At 39.0% G+C, this 20,381-nt stretch overlaps 2 protein-coding genes across 2 annotated transcripts in view; one reads left to right on the top strand and one right to left on the bottom strand.

Moving 5' to 3' along the window:
• The window catches only part of NUDCD1 (NudC domain containing 1), a 28,104-nt gene extending 23,377 nt beyond the window's left edge, over positions 1-4,727 (bottom strand). The window contains exon 1 of the mRNA XM_048939509.1: positions 4,500-4,727. Within this exon, the coding sequence (XP_048795466.1) occupies positions 4,500-4,617 (118 nt within the window). The 5' untranslated portion in view covers positions 4,618-4,727. The remainder of the gene's footprint in view (positions 1-4,499) is intronic.
• Positions 4,728-4,813: 86 nt separating this feature from the next.
• ENY2 (ENY2 transcription and export complex 2 subunit) lies at positions 4,814-14,129 on the top strand. The gene is made up of 4 exons (XM_048939510.1): positions 4,814-5,051; positions 7,054-7,124; positions 9,182-9,256; positions 10,013-14,129. Exons 1-4 carry the CDS (start codon positions 4,984-4,986, stop codon positions 10,087-10,089), a joined length of 291 nt encoding a protein of 96 aa, XP_048795467.1. The 5' UTR covers positions 4,814-4,983; the 3' UTR covers positions 10,090-14,129.
• The last annotated feature ends 6,252 nt before the right edge of the window (positions 14,130-20,381 follow it).

Here is a 20,381-nt window from a genome sequence, read left to right as displayed (position 1 = left end):
AGTCCCTGTCCTTGAGTTTTCCAGCTGGTTATTCTGACAAGCCCTGCATAATAGGAGTTGGTAAAAAGAGATCCAAATCTCTTAAGATGAATTATGCAATTAACTCTTCATAAGTAGAAGTCAGAAACTATACCATATGTGATTTTAAACCTGGAAAGCAAACAAATGTGTACTGGATTTCCACGTAACACTTCAAATATGGTTATCAACAGCTTACAGAATGTATCCTGTATATACATATTTCTGCCAATAAATCATTAGATTAATTGAGGCTCATTCTGTGATCAAGTAAAATCTGTGCACAAATGCCATCTGCTTCACATATCTTGCGCTCAGACAGTTATAGAAGATTTTACACTATGATGGAGTTACATTCCTTCCTTTCTGCAGCCTTCACAGTTCAAGTCTTCTTGATGGTCCTTGGAAAAAATGTGAAAAATTAATTAAGGGTTCTATTTGGCAAAATAGAAGCTAATAAAATGAGAAGAAAAAAAGAGAAATACTTAATGAGAAAATCACCTTATTCACATAAAAGTTTTTTTGCTTGTTTTTAAAAAAGGAACTGAATCTAGGACAGACTAATTCAATAGCTCCAACTTTTTGAGTTCAACTAACAAGCAGCAATTTATGACAGCTTCTCCTACAGAATAATACACAGTCTTATTCCAGTTTCTCATAAACAAATTTGCACTACAGAAACCAAAGAACATTAATTCATACTCCGCCATACCAGCAAAGAGAAGGAATGTATATATAAATTAAATCTCAGCTTTCAGTATTATCACCCAACAACTGCAGTGAGGTGTGGTATTTCAGACTAGCAAAATTATGTCACTTGTCTAGAATTGTAGGTCACCAGCTCCATGACTGAAAAAATAATTAATTTGACTCAAAATATTTCCCAGCTAATTAAGCCAAGATTTTCACTAATACCAAATCTACTTAAAAACAAAAGGAAAATGTACAAAGCAATTCATAAGAATCAATGAAAGGAACAAATTATCCCTAGCGTAATCTGATCTTATTATTATCCTGCCCTGAAAAAAAAAATCTCTGCATAAAAAGCTGTAAAAAGTTAGACTCATTCTTTAAACAAATAGTGAAGCCCTGGCTTGTATCAGGAATGGAGTGGGTGAGCAGGACTAGGGAAGTCATCCTGCCCCTGTACTCAGCACTCAAGGCCTCACCTTGAGTTCTATGTTCAGTTTTGGGCATCTCAGTACAGAAAGGACATTGAGGTGCTGGAGCAATCCAAAGAAGAGCAACAGGGCTTGTGAAGGGCTTGGAGAATATGCCCTATGAGGAGAGACTGAAGGAACTGGGCTGTTTAGCCTGGGGAAAAGAAGGCCGAGAGGAGACCGCGTTGCTCTCTTCTAATATCTGAAAGGTGCTTACAGCGAGAGCAGGGTTGGTCTCTTCTCACTGCTGACAGGTGACAGGATAAGGGGAAATGGCCTCAAGTTGGACCAGGGTAAGTTTAGGTTGGATATCAGGAAAAACTTCTCTACTGTAAAGGTTGCTAAACACTGGAACAGGCTCCCCAAGGAGGTGGTTGAGTCACCATGCCTGGATGTGTTTAAAAACACTTGGATGCGGTGCTCAGGGACAAGATTTAGCAGAGGGTTGTTAGAGTTTGGGTAGCATGGTTAGGCTGTGGTTGGACTTGTTGATCTTTAAGGTCTTATCCAACATGAGCAGTTCTATGATTCTATAATCAGTAGAACTTGAAAAAAAAGAGTGGAAAATGTGTGAAATAATAACTCTGCATTTTCATATATTCTACTGAACACATCACAGTGACTTCAAAATACTGTAAAATATGTAAACTAATTTTATCAACACATTATTTTGGGACCTTTATATCATATTTTGTTTTGCAATGCCACCCAGTGGAAGGAATTTAGTATTTCATGTACACTCTTTACTAGCGAAAGACAGTCCATGAATTTATTCTCTAGTACCAGTGGTCAGCACACACAGATCCTTCTATCTCAGAATCAGTTTTCTCCGAGCAAGCATGTTTTCACTGTTAATGGCAGCATCATTTTGTTGCTAACCAAAAGTACAAGACTTTCTTAGCATACTGTAGCAGGTGTTAATAGACTGAATGCAGAAGTTTACTTCTAATAAGCACACAGCTTGCTGAAAACAAGCATGCTTTCCTTTCAGATACCATTTCATGAAGTATTTTCGCTGGATCAAATTACTAGCACAGATATGAACATACATGGCATCTATTGCACACTCAAGTGAACCTAAAAATCAAACAATACCCAAAAACTGGTGAGGCATTTGTGAGAACATCACTGTCAAAACAGCTCGTACTGACTTGTGCCTGCTGTAGGAACCATCTTCATTAATGTAGTTATATACCTATACATCATTTTTTTCCTTCTCGAGAAATTAAAGTACAACACAAGAACAGTTATACAAGGCCTAAGACCTAAACCTAAATATCAGGAACTAAGGAAAATAAGGAGAAAAACTAAAGAAAAGGAGAAATACATACGTTTAGGGTGAAGAGCTGGGTATTAAAGCAGTAATACCGTGGGACTCACTAGTTGAAGTACCAGGATGAGAGATCAGAAAAATGTTTGTGGAAGTTCAGGAGAACTGGGACAGAATAGGGAGCAACCAAGCAACAAATGGGCAAAGAACAAGCTAATTACAGCATCTAAAAGGGAGTGTATAATAACAGAATTTCACCATTCTTTTCCACCATTATAATTTAAGATATTCACTATGAACTTGTTCTCCACTATCAGATCCAATAAATAAATAGAAAGCTATTAGAAATTTCTTTCTGCTTCACTTGCACATTTGACTAGCAAATTCACGGCAACCACAGTTTGACAGTTGCAGACAAATTAGCACTGAATACTAAGCTTTGTATAGCAGTCAGAAAATGAAGGCTGCTGTAGTCCACATGAGTGTGACAGCCAGCATAAGGTGTCCAGCAGCTGCACATTCTCCTTTTCCAATAACGTAGATCTGCATCAATTTCATGCGTCAATTTTTATCTCATTTGGTTTTACAGGTAGCTCAACCCATAACTTCTGCCCAAGATGCAAGTCAAAGTATGGAAGCAAGCCATCAATCTAACATAAATGCAGACCATTGATAGCAGAAAACACAAAGTTCAGGTACAGACCATCTCTGCACTAAAAGGAAAGTGCCCTGAAGTAAGCAGAAAAACAGCAGAGAGAGTGAGCCATCAGTATGGTCCAAAGACAGGTTGAAACACAGCAAAAAAAGTCATCTAGAAGACTGACTGGGCTTAGTTTGGTTTATATTTCACATTAGTAATCAAAAGAAAAACAAAAAAGAAAAATAAGTGCATATACACAAAAGCAGAGAACAGAATAAGCAATTTGGTATTTATATTTAGTCGGACTGGCAAGTAAGGACTGAAGACAAGTCTGGATCTCCGTGTTATAGTAAGAAGACCAAGAAAAGAGAACAGATATACACCAAATTTATACCACAAAGGTTACTGTAACTGTTATGCCAAATACCTGAATGGACTAGAGGCATTAGAAGCTCCATAATTCAAACTCTTCAACGAAAATATTGAGTCCTCAATTTAAAATAGGTATGCAGTACACATATCTGAGAACCACAAAGCATCCCTGATCACCTTACACACAAAACATCACAGTAAGAACAACATCGTGACAAAGGGCAATGTTACACTACATAACAAAATGTTACTCTCATTACACTTCCCAGTATACAATGGTATCACCTCATCTTCACTCACTCATCCTTTAAGACACAACTCACACACAGTGTACCTTTCTGCCCTGCTATTAAAATAATGTACTGAACACAAATCTACAGCAACACATAGCAGGTAGCCCAGAAGTCGGGTGTATCGTCCAGTGAATATAGACACCAGCCTGCCCAAGCTGCATACTGCACTGTGCTCTTATAAAAAAGGCTACTTCATGCACCTTACATCTGACCTGCACATCACACACCAACAAAGCCACAACGCTGAGAGAGCTTACGGGACACGGAGTTAGGCATGCACCCCATGTGATTCTGTCAGTGTTCTTCTGGGTGAAATGAGAACTGAGTGAATCATCGCACTAACAGCTCAGCAACTCACATGCTGATACCGCACAGCAGAGAAAGCAAGGTCATGAACAGTCTGAGCATCCACGTCTGAACTACGAGCAAAGGAAGACAAAGGGCTTTTATGCAGGGGATCGCGTGAGGCATTAATTTCATGCGTATGCCTCTAATTCTAACACACGTCTAATTCCAGACAGCACGCACCGAACCGCCCCGGCCGCCGCCGCGGTCCAACCGCGCATGCCCGACCCGAAGGCCGGCTGCACACACGCACTGATCCCGGCTCGGCGGGCAGCCCGCTGCAGCGTGGCGCCGTGCCGCCGCTCGGCTCTTCGTGCGGCAGGAAGGCGCCGCTGCTCAATCGCAACGAGAAATCGGGTCGAGCCACGGAAGCGCCCCAAATCACCGGCCCCGCTCCTCACCCGCGTCCAGCTCCAGCTGGTAGCAGGCCAGCGGCTCCAGGGACAGCTTGTAGCCCTCGAACTTGGGGTCCAGGAGCAGGCGCTTGGTCTCCAGCGAGCAGTGCGCGGCGCCCTCCATGCCGGACGCGGGCAGCGCGCGACACCGCCGCGCAGCACCGCGGGAAGAGCCGCGCGCACGCCGGGAGCGGTAGTTCGGAGCTGAGCGCCGCCGCGAGCCGGGAGCCGCGGGCCGAGCCGGGCGGAGACTGCATTTCCCGGCGGCGCCCGCGTTCGAGAGGACGGAGCGGGCTGTGCGCCGTGGGCCGGCGCCGCCTCCTGCTGCCGGGACTGGCGGCGCTGTGCGGGCTGAGCGCGGCGCTCCTTTCCGACGGCGCTGCCCGCGTGCGTAGGTCTGCGCCTTGCGCTTTATTTTAGTGCTCTTGGCGCCGCTCGTCTCGGTCAGCCTGACTTCCGTGCAGGGTGGTGGAAAACGGAGATTTGCAAAATGAACAAAGATGCCCAGATGAGAGCCACCATTAACCAGAAGCTGATAGAAACAGGAGAGCGAGAGCGGTAAGTCCGTGCCGAAACAGGCCCTCAGCGTCGGAAACGTGTAGGGTGCGTGGGTCAGTTCAGCTCCAAAGTCCTCAAATGTCTGAATGCCAAGATACTCTGTGTTATATAAAACTTTATGACAGCGCTACCTTCTGAAGAGTTTTAGTCTAATGTTACCATTTGAGGGAGAAGGTCTGATTAAAATGATGGACAGGGAGAGGTTGGCCTGAAACTCTAAGGCTTTTTCAATGCAGTATGTTGTGTTGGAGAACTGTTGCCTTGTACACAAATTGCTCTCCCTCCCTTCCCTCCTTTTCCTCCCTTTTTTTTTTTCTTCAGTTACATTGTGCTGTGTTCTGATAAAGAGTGAGACAACCCATTCATTTCTTTTAAAGTTTTTTTGTGTGCCTTCTTTTGTTAAGGAATGAAATACGCAGGGAATTGCATAAAAAGGCAGTTGTGCAAATCACTGTGTGTCCCCAGCAAAGACAAAGGAGCGAATGGCACGGTGTGGTACAGCAGCTAGTTTTCAGCCTTTTGTTGTCTCCTCAGTCTACCTGCACTGCATTCAGATATCATTAGCCTGCTTTTGACTTTCCAGTTCCCTTCTTTAAGTGTAGTTGTAACACTGTGTCCCAAAAGCTGCATTTCCTTCGCTGTTCTATACCTGTGTAAGTTGGAGATTTTGTCCTAGGCCCCGACGCAGCCCTGTACCTACTGGAACCTTTTGGAGACTGACTTGTTTCCGTGCTACCTGCTCACTGCAACCACTGCCTTGGTGACTTCACAGAGCTTCAACAAAGCACGCCATTGTTTGAGATGGTGCTGGGGCCTGTTTAACTGTAGAGTTTTGACAGGATGTTAAAAGCTGTACTACAAACCAGCTTGATCAGAAACTAAGCACTCTGATTTCTTGAGCTGAGAAATACCTGAAAGCAGTGAAATTTACCTGTGTAATTACTCTGCTTTCTCGCAGCAGTTTGTCTTCTATGCATTTCATAGACTGTGTATTTATATGTATATAAGTACCTGGTGCAGCATCTTCCTACACTTCATCTCTTCTGAAAAGCAGAATTTTGCTACGGTAATTCAGGATGGTACAAGATAAGCTGGCATACTAGCTCATAGGAAAAAGGGTGGATATGTTACTTTCGTCTTGTTTCTTCTGTTCTTCAGTACTGCTTCTTTTCTAGTTTGCTTTCAGTACTCCCTTTCAATGTATGGTGTACACGTATCACTGCAGTAGGTGTTTGTACGTCTTGTCCATTTATAGTTTAAATTCTTATTTCTTATGCTTAAAAATTTTAGGAAGCACTACAGCTTTTTTTTTTTTAGTTCAATTGATACAATTTAGTAGAAAAGATTCCTTTTGTTGTTTTAACATCTAGATTTCTGTTGTGAAATCAGTCAGATTTCTCATTTCCAATTTGAGATTGAAATATCAAAACACTTTTTTCAAATAAAAAGAATAAGTGCTACTGTTTTTCTTTGCTGCCCCAAGATGCAAGATGCCTATCCCTTCTTACCCAACACAAATTAAAACGCTATTGGAGAGACAGTGGACAACATAAATGGCACCATATTCTTCTTTCAGAGAGGAGAGGAGGGAAGATTTATTTATTTTGAAGCTCTGGTTTCAAATAAAATATTTTGACTTTGAAAGTTGGTGTTTGCAACTAAATTGACTTAGTTCATACAATCATTAAGGTTGGAAAAGGCCACTAAGATCATCTAGCCTAACCACCAACTCACCGTCCTGCCCACTGAATAGTGTCACCAATTGCCATGTGTTCCTTGAAAACCTCCAGTGATTCACAGGCTTAGCTTCTAAATCAACTCCTTTTCACAGTTTACCATACATGGTAAACTGAAATTCATAGTAATTCAGGATGAACTTTGAATGCAGTTCAGCCATTTCTGCTGCTGTCTTGGAAATTCTGCTATGAGTAGCAATGGAAACATATTTGAGCTTGTTAGGGATGTTTGCTGTTCCTAATGAGTTTGTTTATTGCCTTAACAGCCTTAAAGATTTGCTGAGAGCCAAGTTAATTGAATGCGGGTGGAAGGATCAGTTGAAGGCACATTGCAAAGGTAATGATGCTCAAATAACTAGCATCCTTTGTGGGCAACTGTGGCTGTGACCAAGTAAAGGTTCTACATTTAGGCTTTACTGCCTAACAGTAAATTTAAATGATGTTCAGGGAAGAGGAAACGATCCCTGTTAGTTGGTTTCACATGCAAGAAAGCATCTTGCCATATTTAGGGAAAAAAAAATCTTGAAACTTTCTTCTAGTTATTAAACTTATTAAGCTCCTTATAAAAGTATTGGAATTGGTACACTAAATATTCATGACCGTACAGCTTTTTATTTAGAGGGAGATGAGTTCTGTGCTACAGGTGGATAAAAAAAGGAGAAAGGAAAAGGGAGAACAGAGAGTAGTACACAGCTTAGAAAAGTATGAGAACTGTGTCATCTGTATACAGGTAAGAAAAGAATATATTTGTAATAGTTTTTAACAATTATGAAAATAAAATAATCTACCTAAATGAGGAAAAACAAGCTGATGAACCATTAGGCACCTAAATCTTCAGTTTTCAGAAAACTGTTTTTCATTACTGCAATTTACTGACTTGTAAACTGTTGTTTTAAGAATAGTATTTAAACCTCCAAGAGCATTACTAAAATAACTTATGCAAATAATGTGTCCATTTAGCTTTTGCTTTAATTCTGATTTGATCTATCAACCAAACATTTATAGGACTGTGTTTGCTAAATTGCTTTCATAGACGGATTGGCAAAGAAGGCTGAAATGATGAACGCTTGCAGTTTTCTGCCTGATGACCACTGCCAGAGATTAGCCATTTATATAGTACAGATAATGAAAGGAATGTTTGTCTGCCTTCTCAACTGTACACTTTATAATCTGCTGTTGTAAAGTTAGTTGAAGTAGTTGGGCTTACATTAGTACTTAGAACTGTAACAGCATCTGCTGAGACGGCAAATAAAATTCAGTTATCCCTACAAAGTGCATAATAACCTCCAGTAGAAAGGTCAGAGTGTTGGTTGGTTTTTTGTTTTGGTTTTTTTTCCTTTCGTTGTTTTTACTGCTGATCAGTCTAGAAAGTCCTGCATGTTGGTCACAGCAGCCCCAGGCAACATACAGGAGTGGGGAGGAGTGGCTGGAAAGCTGCCTGATGGAAAGCAACCTTGGTTTACTGATGGACAGTCGGCTGAATATGAGCCAGCAGAGTGCCCAGGTGGCCAAGAAGGCCAATGGCATCCTGGCTTGTATCAGGAATGGAATGGTGAGCAGGACTAGGGAAGTCATCCTGCCCCTGTACTCAGCACTCAAGGCCTCACATCAAGTACTATGTTCAGTTTTGGGCATCACAGTACAGAAAGGACATTGAAGTGCTGGAGCAGTCCAAACTCCACATCAAACTCCAGTTCTGCATACTGATATGCAGTTAAAACTTGCTTTAAACAATATTTATTTTAGGTTTATGCTTTTGAATTGAGACGTATTTTCAGCATGAACTTTTGCATTTTTTTCAGTAGCATTCTATACAGTATAAGTAAACAGTTTATTTAAATACCAGTATGTGTTAAAGATACAGGATATCATAAGCATAGCTTTTATTTATTTTATTTATATTTTTCTTTCAAAATTGCTTTTTAACTTTTCTGGAATATATAGAAATATATTGATGAAAATGCTTAAAGTAATTGTAAATAATTACTGCCTCTGTGAAGGAAAAATCTTTTTCAAATTCCATTTCTTTCTCTTTAGAAACATTGTTTACATAGCAATGAGATGAACAGACCAGCTTGTAAACTACTAAACTTTCTAGTAATATGCACAATTAATAATGTTCAGATTAAGCTTAAGCTTTCTAAAATTTATTTTAAGCTATGAGGTGACAGATGTATCAGTACTGGTAGGTTTCCATCCTTATACCTATGTTATGAATTGGAGATCTAATCCACGGTTCAATGCAGTAGAAAAAGTGAATTAATAACCTAATTTAGGTCAAGAGCTAAAGGCTTCCCCAGTGACCTGTGACTGCGTGCTTTTTGTCTTAATCACACAAGGTTTGTCTTCTAATTAATGAGTTAAGGTTTCAAATATGTATTTTGTCTTCCCCAGATGTCATTAAAGAAAAAGGATTAGAGCATGTTACTGTTGATGATTTGGTGGCAGAAATCACTCCCAAAGGTAGAGGTAAGAAAGCACAAAAACAGACATCATAACACATTAATAAACATAACTACATGTATTGCAAGAATATTTTGAAAGCAGTACTATGAAACTGCCTATGTTTGATACAAGGAGAAATGTTAATATCTGAATGTTAGCTCTGAATAAAACATGTAAGTGTAAGTTAAGTAACAGCTATTCAGCATTTGTAATGAACTGTGTGTGTAAACTGCTACAGATTGTTATTTAGTCACGAGTCTGTATCTGTCTTTATGATTGATTGATTTAATGCTTCCAAGAAAACATTGGGTATGAGGCAGAGTTGTTTCAAAATTCTGGTTCTCTTTTAAATGGAATTTCTGGATTAATGGTACTGGAATGAAAGAACAAAGGACAGTGCATATAAATGCAGGACATATGGAATCTTAAGATACTGTGGTCTTCTTTACGTAGTTCATGAGCTCTCTAATAAGCTTTGGTGTTAGTGGGAGAAACTTTGTTCAGTCTTAAAAAATAGGCCTTCAAAATGACTTAGTGAAGATCCTTACTCTTATGTCATGGCTGAGATTGTTGCTTTTAATTTTGTGAAAGGAAGAAGTACCCAGGATTAGCAAACCAGTTTCTGGTCACTATATCCTGTTTACTGTTGAATAATTGTTTCCTTAAGACTTTTTCAATTTTCTTGACTGTGGCCAGAAGAAACCTGGCTAACATTAGTGTGTTTTTCCTTTGTTTGTGTGTTTGTTTGTTTTTTACTTCTTGCTTTCTTGTATTTTTCAGCCTTAGTACCAGACAGTGTGAAGAAAGAACTCTTACAAAGAATAAGAACGTTCCTCGCCCAACATGCCAATCTTTAACTTCGTTGTCTTGGATACAGCATTTCTGTTTCTGCATTATGTCAGTCGTGTCAGGATTGGAATGCAGTTTCCATGCTTAAGGATTAAAGTTGGTGGGTTGTGTTTTTTTTTTTTTTTTTTTTTTTTTTTTTTTTTTTTTTTTTTTTTTAAGATGAGTTGAAATTTTGTTGCACTGCATCAATTTCTTGGTGTTATTTTAATAAAAAATTCTGTGGACTTGTGTTTCTATGGCTCTTCATCAGTGCACTGTAATAGGGTGACACCTGTTTCAGTTTTCAGCTTTTAGTAGTCCAGTTTTGTACAGTTGTGTAAAGTTAGATATTTTTTTAACAAGTATGTTGTTAGGTAATGCAGAAGAGAAAAGAAATCCGAAAAATCAGCTATGACATGCTGTTGAGCATTTTCTTGCTTATTTTTCCTAAGTATTGTGATAGCATGAAGAAATTCAAGACTGTCTTCTGTAGTACTTCATTGTTGGAGGGTGGTTCAAAGTCTCTGACTTGTGTTGTAAACACTCAGTAACTCATAAGAGGTTTAATGATTCAAACAAAGGCAACTGTGTCTCTTGTAAGTAATTCTCTACTCCTTTTTCTTTTCAATCAAAAAAAGTCACTATCCTGATACTGTTTTCTAGCTTAGCCAGTATTATTGGTAACTTTTAATTATGTGTGTGTTTTGAAATCTATATGTTACAGTAATAATGCAACATAAGCCTCAAGATTATAATTTTTAAATTATTATATTTGGAACTGCAACATCAGCCAAGACTATGAATGATGGAAAAAATAATAAGAGTTGATGAAAAGGAAGTCGGGAAAGTGGCTTTGTAGGAAGAATGTTCAGTTTTAGGGAACTTCCATTTGAGATAAATTTCAATTGATAAGGAAGTGTAAATGAGCATAAGGAGAATCTCAACAAGCTACTAACCTGGCTACGAGGAAAAATTAATGACTGAATGTAAATCTAATTACTGCAAACTGGAAGAACTCCAAAAGGTATCACAGAGTTGTTCAGGCAATTTTGCTTACTCGGCAGGATGGCTGGCTGGAGTGGTTACCCAAGGAGTCCAGGAGGTGGCAGCCGCAGCCTGGGGATTGCCGTGGGCTCTGCTGCATCCTTGTTCGGCCACTTCTTCAGAGAAAATAATATGCTCTGTGACAGAGCTGGGTTTTTGTTTCACATGCTGAGTGTTTGAAGCCAGACAGCTGGGGCAGCAGCTGAACCAGTCCAGTTGGTGGTAAATAGCTGTGATGGAATGGCAGAGGTGTGATGATCGATGCTGGAGTGCAAGTGTATGAAATTACCTGCTCCGACTGGAATTAGTGAGCAGCAGGGTGTGATGGATCTGCCTGTAATAGTACACCATACAAGGCCAAGTTCTTGCTGAGACTGGAACTCGGCACAAGCCAAGGCTGGGGTCTGCCATGTAACACAGCTGCAGCTTTTTAGGCTCTGGCTGGTACTGCTATGAACCATGCCAGTTAGAGCATGCTTAAGTTTTTGTCTCTAAGCTGCTGAATAATGGTGGACACTAGAAAGAAGAAAATTCTTTCTTCCACTTAAAGGCCCATACACTTACTTTGTAAAATGATTATTTGCAATGAGTATGTTCTGTTTGATTTCAAAATCTGAGTGTTTACTCTAAGCTCTTCATTGTAGGCTTAATTTACTCAGTGGTAACTGATAGAAGACAGAATATTTCTTCACGTAATCCAGCATAATATGTGCTGTTTAAGTATCTATTTAAATGCAGGACAAGGCTGTAAAATATCTTCCGCATCCTTCCTCTGTTGTTCTTAGAGGTTTTTCCTGACATGCTTCAATATTTTCCACAGGCCTTTAGAAGTCTCTTCTTGATGAATGGCCGCAGTGTACCTAGAACTTGATCCAAAGCAGCCACTAATTTCCTTTATTTTACATCTCCAGCAGTATGAGAGAGCCAGACTTCATGTGTTGATATATCATACTGTGTAAGGCTTGTTGTCCAATCAATAAACATTGGAGATTTCATCTAGAACATGACAGTTCTCTAAATACATCATTAACTTCTTGTAAGTGCTTTGTCGTTCTCTTTTATAGGCGTTCACTCTTGGTACACAATAAAGACTGAACACATGAATTTTCACAAATTCACAAAACCAATCTGAACTTGAAGGTTGAACAAATAATTATTTCACATACTTCCAAAAATAAGTTGTAATGTTTTGCCCAAGCTGACCTGGAATGTAAGAGCATTCAGAGAAAGAGAGAATTCCAGCTGACCAGTCACACATCAGCAGCTTGTCTGCATGGCATGGGCTGTTTCTGACATCAAAACAGAGCAGCACATTCTACAGTGAGGTCTGTTCATCAGATCAGTGCAGCCTCTGTACTCTGAGTGAAAAGCATAATTAACGACCTATACAGATCCAAAGAATAATGCTCAGATATCTTGATAAGTATTTAAGAATGAGGTTAGGTTTGCATTGCTATTGGCCAGAGGTTTCTTGAGAAATAAAATGCTCCCTTTAGGGATGTAATATTTTTAACTGTTGGTTTCATTAGCAGATGCACAGGGATGGCTTTGTTTTGCAAACTGTTGTCTGCAGAATCTGTTTCTACTCATTTGGTTGAGGATTGAAAACAGTTGGTAATATTCAAGATGTGGCCAGAAAAACATTGTCCTTTTATTTTTCTTGCTGTTGTGGGGGTAGTTTTTTTTGCACACCGAAAAATAAGATGACCTGTGCTGCTAAAAGTCCCATACCTACAACATTTACAGACAGATGTGTTAACTTTTGGTCTGATTTTTGGGTGGCCCTGTGTGAGGCCAGGATCTGGACTCAATGATCCTTACAGGTCCCTTCCAACTCAGGATATTCTATGATTCTAGAAACTTTTTTTCCCCCAAAATTTCAGTATGCCTAATGTCATGAAGTGTATCTGTTCCTTAGGAATGTTTGTGTAGACAGCACCCAGAAATAGACAGCTAAGAATGTGTCAGTTTAAGATTGATGGAAATTATCTCAGCTGTGGATTTACACTACTTTTAGCTGACAGCCATATAGATAACTAGCAGCAGAATCAGCTTAGTCTTCTTGCAGACAAGCCTGTAAGAAATAAAATCAGTTTGTATATTGGCATTGAAATAATGGGTCAGATAACAACCAGAGTAAATGAGTATATCTCTGGCTGCTCACTGAACACCATATTCTATGTGACTATTTGAATAGTCCTCCCGATGTCAATGGAAGACCAATAGAGAAAAGTTAGTTCATCCTCTTCTTTAGTCAGTCCCTGAGGGGACTGAAACACAGTCTGAAAAAAAGTGAAGCACGCGGTGAACTGAAACGTTCTTTCATTTTAATTTGTTTGGTAATTAGTTTTCCAAGAAAACTTCTCTGTGTTGACATGGTCTGTTTAAAAGAAGCTATTAATCAGCAATATCACCTGAGAATTATACTGAGATATCAAACTTACACTCACATGCCTTAAAGCCTTATCATTTTGTCACTATGAGTTTTTTCAATTTTTTTCCCAATATCAAATTTTTTCCTCTTCTTCCTTCTTGTTTATTGCCATAAAATTAACATGCAAAATTTTATTGCTTCGAAAACAAGCATGTGAAAATGCTTAAGTGCTATTATTTTTGCTTCTCAGTTGCCCAACCTAGATGGCCCTTTGGACTGATAGCTCTGCACTACTAAGCCTGTGTCCTCATCTTTTCTTTCACATAATTGAGTATGTTTAATTTTGGTGATAAAATATGTTCAATTGTAGTGATTGCGATATCTTGCATCTTGGGCTCTGCCTTACTTAGTGATTGAGTTTTCACTAGAGCGATGAAGAATATCCAATGCTCTTACCTGCTGGCTTTCTTTGCAATTGAAATCAGAATTGTGTTCTACTTGGCCTCTTTTTCTCAGCTGTTCGGTTTCTGAAAAAACAGCTGTGGCTGCAGAGCCAAATTTGTAATGATGAGCTCAGAATGAGGAAAACCTCATTCGTTTCCTCATAAATAATTTATGCTTCACTACTTTAGTGTAAGGAATAGGTTAATCAGCAGTCTGCTTGGAGTGAGAGAGGATCTGGTCTCACTTGAGGGTATTTCTCGTTTCCTGTGATGCTTTCCATTTGAACGGTATTATTCTCAAAATGTTCTTTACATTTACCTGAAAACTAAACAAATGGTTTAATAACAGGTCATCAAAAAAAAAAAAAAAAAAAAAAAACAAACCCAACAAACAAACAAAACCCTCTAAGAAATTCCTGATTATTTCTGTTTGTTAGAGTTCTAGCAGAGAGGTTATCCATTCTTTCAATCATTGATCAGTCAAGTATCAAGCTGCTGCTGATAAAATCTGCTGTTGGCACGCCAGCCGGTGAGCACTGACGAGGGCAGAGCACCCTGTCCTGTTCTGTGTTCTGTCAGCTGGCTCTGTTCAAGCCTCTGCGTACAAATTCAGCTCTCTCTTTCTGGAAGAGCTGGCTTTGTTCAGAGTTACTCAAACTTTCTGGAAGTTCAGTACTGGAAGTTCAGGAGTGATCCCTGGAGCAGCCAACAGCAGCTCAGTTTCTTCCAGCTGAAGAACAAAAACCAGATTATATGTACACTCTGTCTTTGCACTTATTCACCATTGCAAAATATACTGAGGTATCCCCAAAAGTTTTAAGTTCAGAGCAGTTCACTGACCTGTGTAAACGTATTCCACTTTTTACTCCTTTGGTCTGGAAAAGCTGAGCAGCACTTTAAATGTGATTTTCTACCACTTTTGAGGATCAGCCTTTTAATGAATCCTAATGATGCAGTTTCCACAAAGAGAAATGCTGCTTTGGTTAAATACAAGCAGAATTTATTAGTCCCATTACAGGTATGATTTGGTAGAATATCAAACCCTAGGAATCTACAGTAGGAATGTCAGTAGCAGTTACCAACTGTAGTATCTCTTTGATAATTTAGTTCAAAATATCCTCACATCTAGTTAACTGGTTTCGTAATTTCTTCACATGCATTTTATTCTGAGATAAGTTTCTGCCCAAATCCTGGATCAGACTTCTAATATTTGAGTATTTCAGATTAGATTTCAAAATACCTGTTGACATTTTTTCGCAAGAGGGTATTTCAGCAAATAGCCAGTGGGTGGAAAGCGGCCTGTTCTCCCTCTGAGAAAAACACCAGAATGAATATTATCTTTGTCTAGTTTTTACCTGTTGACATGATGTGGCTTAAGTGCTTCCTCACTGCCATGAAATAAAGAAGAAAACTTGATGAAAACTGTATTTACTTCATTTCCTAATTTCCTTTCTTTAATTGCTGCCTCCTCTAGACTATACCTGTTAGTTAACCAGCTGCTGTTTCACTACCACCATCAAAACTTAGATTTAGATGTCCCTACACAAATTTAATCAAGACAGTAAAGTTTTTCTTAAGCTAATATTTAATTTAGTCAGATTTTGGGAGCTCAACGCTGTCAACATCCATACAGTCTTAACACACAGTTGCTCAGTTAAGAGCCTGAGTTTTGAAGTTTCTGATCTATGAGCATAGGTATTTTATGCTGCACTGATTTATTTTTAAATGAGAAAAGGGAGGATTTGTGATTAAGCCTTTTTAGTTAGTTAGTTAGTTTGTTTGTTTGCTCTTTTTCCTGTTTGTTTGTTTGCTCTTTTTCCTGCTAAACTCTTTCCTCAGGTCTAGAATAATTATTCTTGAAAAGAGTCAATTTAATCTGGCAGAAGATACAAACAGCATTTTCATTAAGAAAAATCCCCATCATCACAGGCTGTAGTTATCCTGCATTACAGTGGATCTATTCCAGTGTATACAAAGTTTAAATTTCTCTCTTCCATACTATCAAAGTAAAGTACATTTTGTTTCATTTTTTGTAAGCAGAAGAGAGCAACCTGCAGCAGGCTTTCCAGAGGAGCTGAGCATGCTGCATCCCTGGAGGCATTCCAGACCAGATAAATGGAACCCTGGGCATCCTGATCTAATGAGAAGCAAGCCCACGGTGGGGGAGGCAATTAGAACTAGATGATCTTTAAGGTCTCTTCCAACCCAGGCCATTCTGTGATCCTATAATCCAATGATCTTACCAATAGGTGAAAATTCTAATACCAAATATTGATGTATGAACAGCATCATGATCCACGCCCACCAAAAAAATCCACAAAACATTAGAATTAAAATCTTCTGTCTTTAAAATCTTGTCTCCCTAACAAGGCTTTGTACCTAATTTTTCCATGCTGTGAACTATTCATTTCCCTAAATTCAAATCTGTGAAACATACATCTATTTGCAGGCTTGCACGTGTGTATCCACACACATATTTTTATAAAGCAACGTGCTATGTACTTAAGTATTTAGAGAATTTGAAGTCAACACCATTCCTAGGATCCACCTTCAAAGAACTTGAATATAGTGTATAGAATTTTTACCTTAATGAGAAGCATAAAAAAGGCTGTGAATGTAAGTCAGGCAAGGTTACTTAATAACTAAATCATACAGGATGGAAAGAGAGCTTTTCATTTTAGTAGTGAAGTGATAAATTGGTTGTATAAAGGTCCTATTAACCTATCTCTATTTTGCAGTTGTGGAACTGTTGTAGTTTATTTTATGCATACGTTTTCTCTATTAAAATCAGTATTAAAGACTAGAGCCAACATGGAACATCATCATCTACAATACATTTTAAATTGAATTTAAAAGCCAATATTCACATCTGCTATTAAAAACTACTCAACTTCAACGAAGTGGCAGCTACAGAAGCTCTTAAGTGTTATAACTGTAGATACAATTATGGATGCTGCAGTTATATCTATTCACAGTTCTCTGTACATGCTGGAGTTACCCCACTGCAGCTAAAAGCATGCTGAGGCACTCAACTGGTAGCTAGAGGAAGCCAGTATTTAGACAACAGAACAGAATGCTTAAATCCCCATGAGATCTGAATCCCAGTTACACCTAGCATTTATTGATGGGATTTGCTTCCTGCCAAAAGAGCAGCAGCAGCTACTGCTTCCTTTAGGATGTGGCTGAATCAAGGCTAAACTTTTCTCTGGGATAACTTAGAGCCTAATAGTTATATCACACAGTCAAGATCTAAATATCATATAGATTCTTTATTTGTGAAAGAGATGGGTTGTTTACCTCCTTCCCAATCCTACAAAACACAAGTATTCTCTCACTTTTAATCTGCCTCATGGGAGAACGATCTTACTGACAGGCCATAGTCTTTTCTGTTGAGTCTCATGGGAAAAGTAAAATTGCAATACTTACATAAAACTACTAAAAAAAAAAAAGCTACTAAAAAAAAAAAAAAAAAAAAAAAACAAACCAAAAAAAAAACTAATTGAGAGACCAAGAGGAAGTCTGCCTGTCTGTGCAGCCCAGTGATTAGTTCACTTACCTGGCAGGGACAGAGAAAACTGAGTTCTGGTATACCGTCAGCACTGATTTTGTATGCTGAACCATCATCAGGAAGGAAGGAAGGAAGGAAGGAAGGAAGGAAGGAAGGAAGGAAGGAAGGAAGGAAGGAAGGAAGGAAGGAAGGAAGGAAGGAAGGAAGGAAGGAAGGAAGGAAGGAAGGAAGGAAGGAAGGAAGGAAGGAAGGAAGGAAGGAAAGAAGGAAGGAAGGAAGGAAGGAAGGAAGGAAGGAAGGAAGGAAGGAAGGAAGGGAGGGAGGGAGGGAGGGAGGGAGGGATGGAGGGGAGGAAAATCTTTAAGCATCAGGATAAAGGTGCACATTCTTTATTCTTTGCATTCTTTACAGTGCTGAATAAATCAACCAACCTTTTTCAGCCTGAGGAACATATTCCTTAGAGACTGGGCTTCTGCCTGCAGAAAGGTCCTGTTGGCTGGCCAGGCTCCAGTTTGAAGACTGGTGCCTAGAAGAGAGATACCAAAAGGAATCAAAACCTGAGAGCATTCTCAGGGGAGCAACTAAAACTGTCCAGTTCAGCAGAAAACCAAACTTCTGCCTGCTCTGAGCACTCTGAGCTCAGGAAGATTTGGGCAGCCATTGCAACTCCTTGTCCTCTCTTGGACACTGCTTCCAAACAAAATTTTGCCTTTTCATAGTTTCGACTATGATTTTATATATAACACATGCTTGTCAAAAGTTTGTTGAATTTTCCCAACACAGACTCTTGCCAAAATAGTAATTTCTTCTATCCAGCATTAATAGACATGAGGGAAAGAATTCAAGGTATGCTGGCACAAGCAGTGAAGAGCATGGCCTGAAAGACCTCTGAAAGAAAAGAAGCTTTCAATTACTTGCCTATGTACTTTGGAAAAGGGACACATTTTTATACACACTAGAATACATGTTTGCATTAACCTAGGCAAACTCTTTGAACTCCATAGATTTTATGAAAAATATGTGCTCAAGAATAGCACAAAAGAGTGGAAAATATATGTAATGATGGAACTGTCTCCTGTCATTTAGAGTTTCAAGACAGTTAATGAATTTTCAAAGAGTAACATGAGAATTTATAACAGCAATATAGAAATTTGCTCCCAAATTTGGTAGTAAAAAATCTTCAATTTTCTGTTTGAAATTGTAAAAACTGTACTTCACTAGAATGAAGACTTGTTGAGGGTAAAATCTCTTCCAAGAGTGTAAAACTTGAGCTACTGCACAATTCAGCAGGTGTGTAACTGAGGAAAGGTACACGCAGATAAAAAAAACTAGTGATTCATTACTTTAATAAATGAAAGAAGAGTGAGAGAGGGCACACAAGTAAATTAAGCATATATATCATATGAAAGAGAATTAATATTGAAAAAGAAACTATCCCTTTTATAGACAGAATGAAACTACCAAATGTAAATACGTATGTGAGTGTCAGGAAGGCTTATCTCTAATATCTATAAAATTAAAGAAAAACATTAATTTCAATAAATTTTATTTTCAAACTTTATGTTTACTGCTGAAGTACTACATTTGCTGTGGCAATGAAATACGTGACAGTCAAGATCTCTTTGGGAAAACTAAAGGAACCAAAGGAATTCTCTTAGTTAAAAATGTAGAGCTAAGGTTAATGACATCTTTAAAAGAGAAGTATTAATTTCTGAAAATATTTATTCTAGAAATGAAGTTATGTTTATATTTTTCTTGAATTTGAAGTTGCATAATTGTATTTTTACAAAGACAATTATTCTTCTTTAATGGACCAGTCAACAAAAATTAATGGCAATTTATGGAATTTTTCCCATTAGAGCAATGGGTTCGTTGTGCATTCAGGAAGATTGTGTGGGTGAGACATTCTGGCAGTCTGATATTAAGTGTGGGTGTTAATCTGCATATTTTAAAATGCTTCATTCTCAAGTGTAGCTTATTCCCTACTGAGTATGTAGACTGTAATGCTCAAAAACTGAACATATTCTCTAACAAAAGCTGGCTGTCCTCCTAATCTGACCTCTCACAGCATGCCATGCTTGTGATTTTGCTTTTATGTGTAAATGCAAGTCATGATTGCTTTCCAATTTCTGCTTCTTCATACTGAAAGCTATTCTGAAAGACGCAAGTCTTTGCTGAATAGATTGTTTTGAAAAAGTGCTTAGTATAAAGACAGTATTGCATGTATTGAGTATCTTTTACTGAATGCAGGTACTGCAGGCATAAGGGTGACAGGCCCTGGAGGGCACTAATGGGCCTGCCCATCCTCACTAGGGCCTCCACCAGCCTCCTACCTATCGTCAAGTTCTTCTCTTGAAGCTGTTCCTTGCTGAGTATGAAAACTTAACGTTTATTGGTGAAGGATGTGTTTGAAAATAACTTCATCATTTTACCGAGTGGTTTAAAATAGAGTGCAGCACGCACCTTCCCAGTCCCCTGTGATATTTCTTCTTTGGCCTAGTCTTGATTTACTCCATGCAAAGTAAAACCTGCAGAGGAGTCTGAACAAAGCTGGTGAAGGGTCTGGAGTACAAGTCTTAAGAGTGTCTGAAGGAACTGGGATTGTTTGCTTTGGAGAAGAGGAGGCTCAGGGAAGACCTTATCAATCTCTCTAATGACCAGAACGGAGACTGCAGTGAGGTGGAGGTCAGCTTCTCTTCCCGGGTAACAGCGATAGGATGAGAGGGAATGGCTTTAAGTTGTACCAGGGGAGGTTCAGATTGAGTGTTTGGAAACATTTTGTCTCAGAAAGAGCGGTGCCCGGGGAGATGGTGGAGACACTGTCTCTGGGGATGTTTAAGAAACGAGGAGACACTGAGGGGCATGGGTTAGTGGGCATGGTAGTGATGGGTTGACGCTTAGACAAGATGACCTTAGAGGTCTTTTTCAACTTTAATGATTCTATGATTCTGT

This window comes from Lagopus muta, chromosome 3 (assembly GCF_023343835.1).
Source record: "Lagopus muta isolate bLagMut1 chromosome 3, bLagMut1 primary, whole genome shotgun sequence".
Taxonomy (NCBI): domain Eukaryota; kingdom Metazoa; phylum Chordata; class Aves; order Galliformes; family Phasianidae; genus Lagopus; species Lagopus muta.
This window is presented reverse-complemented; position numbering and strand designations above follow the sequence as displayed.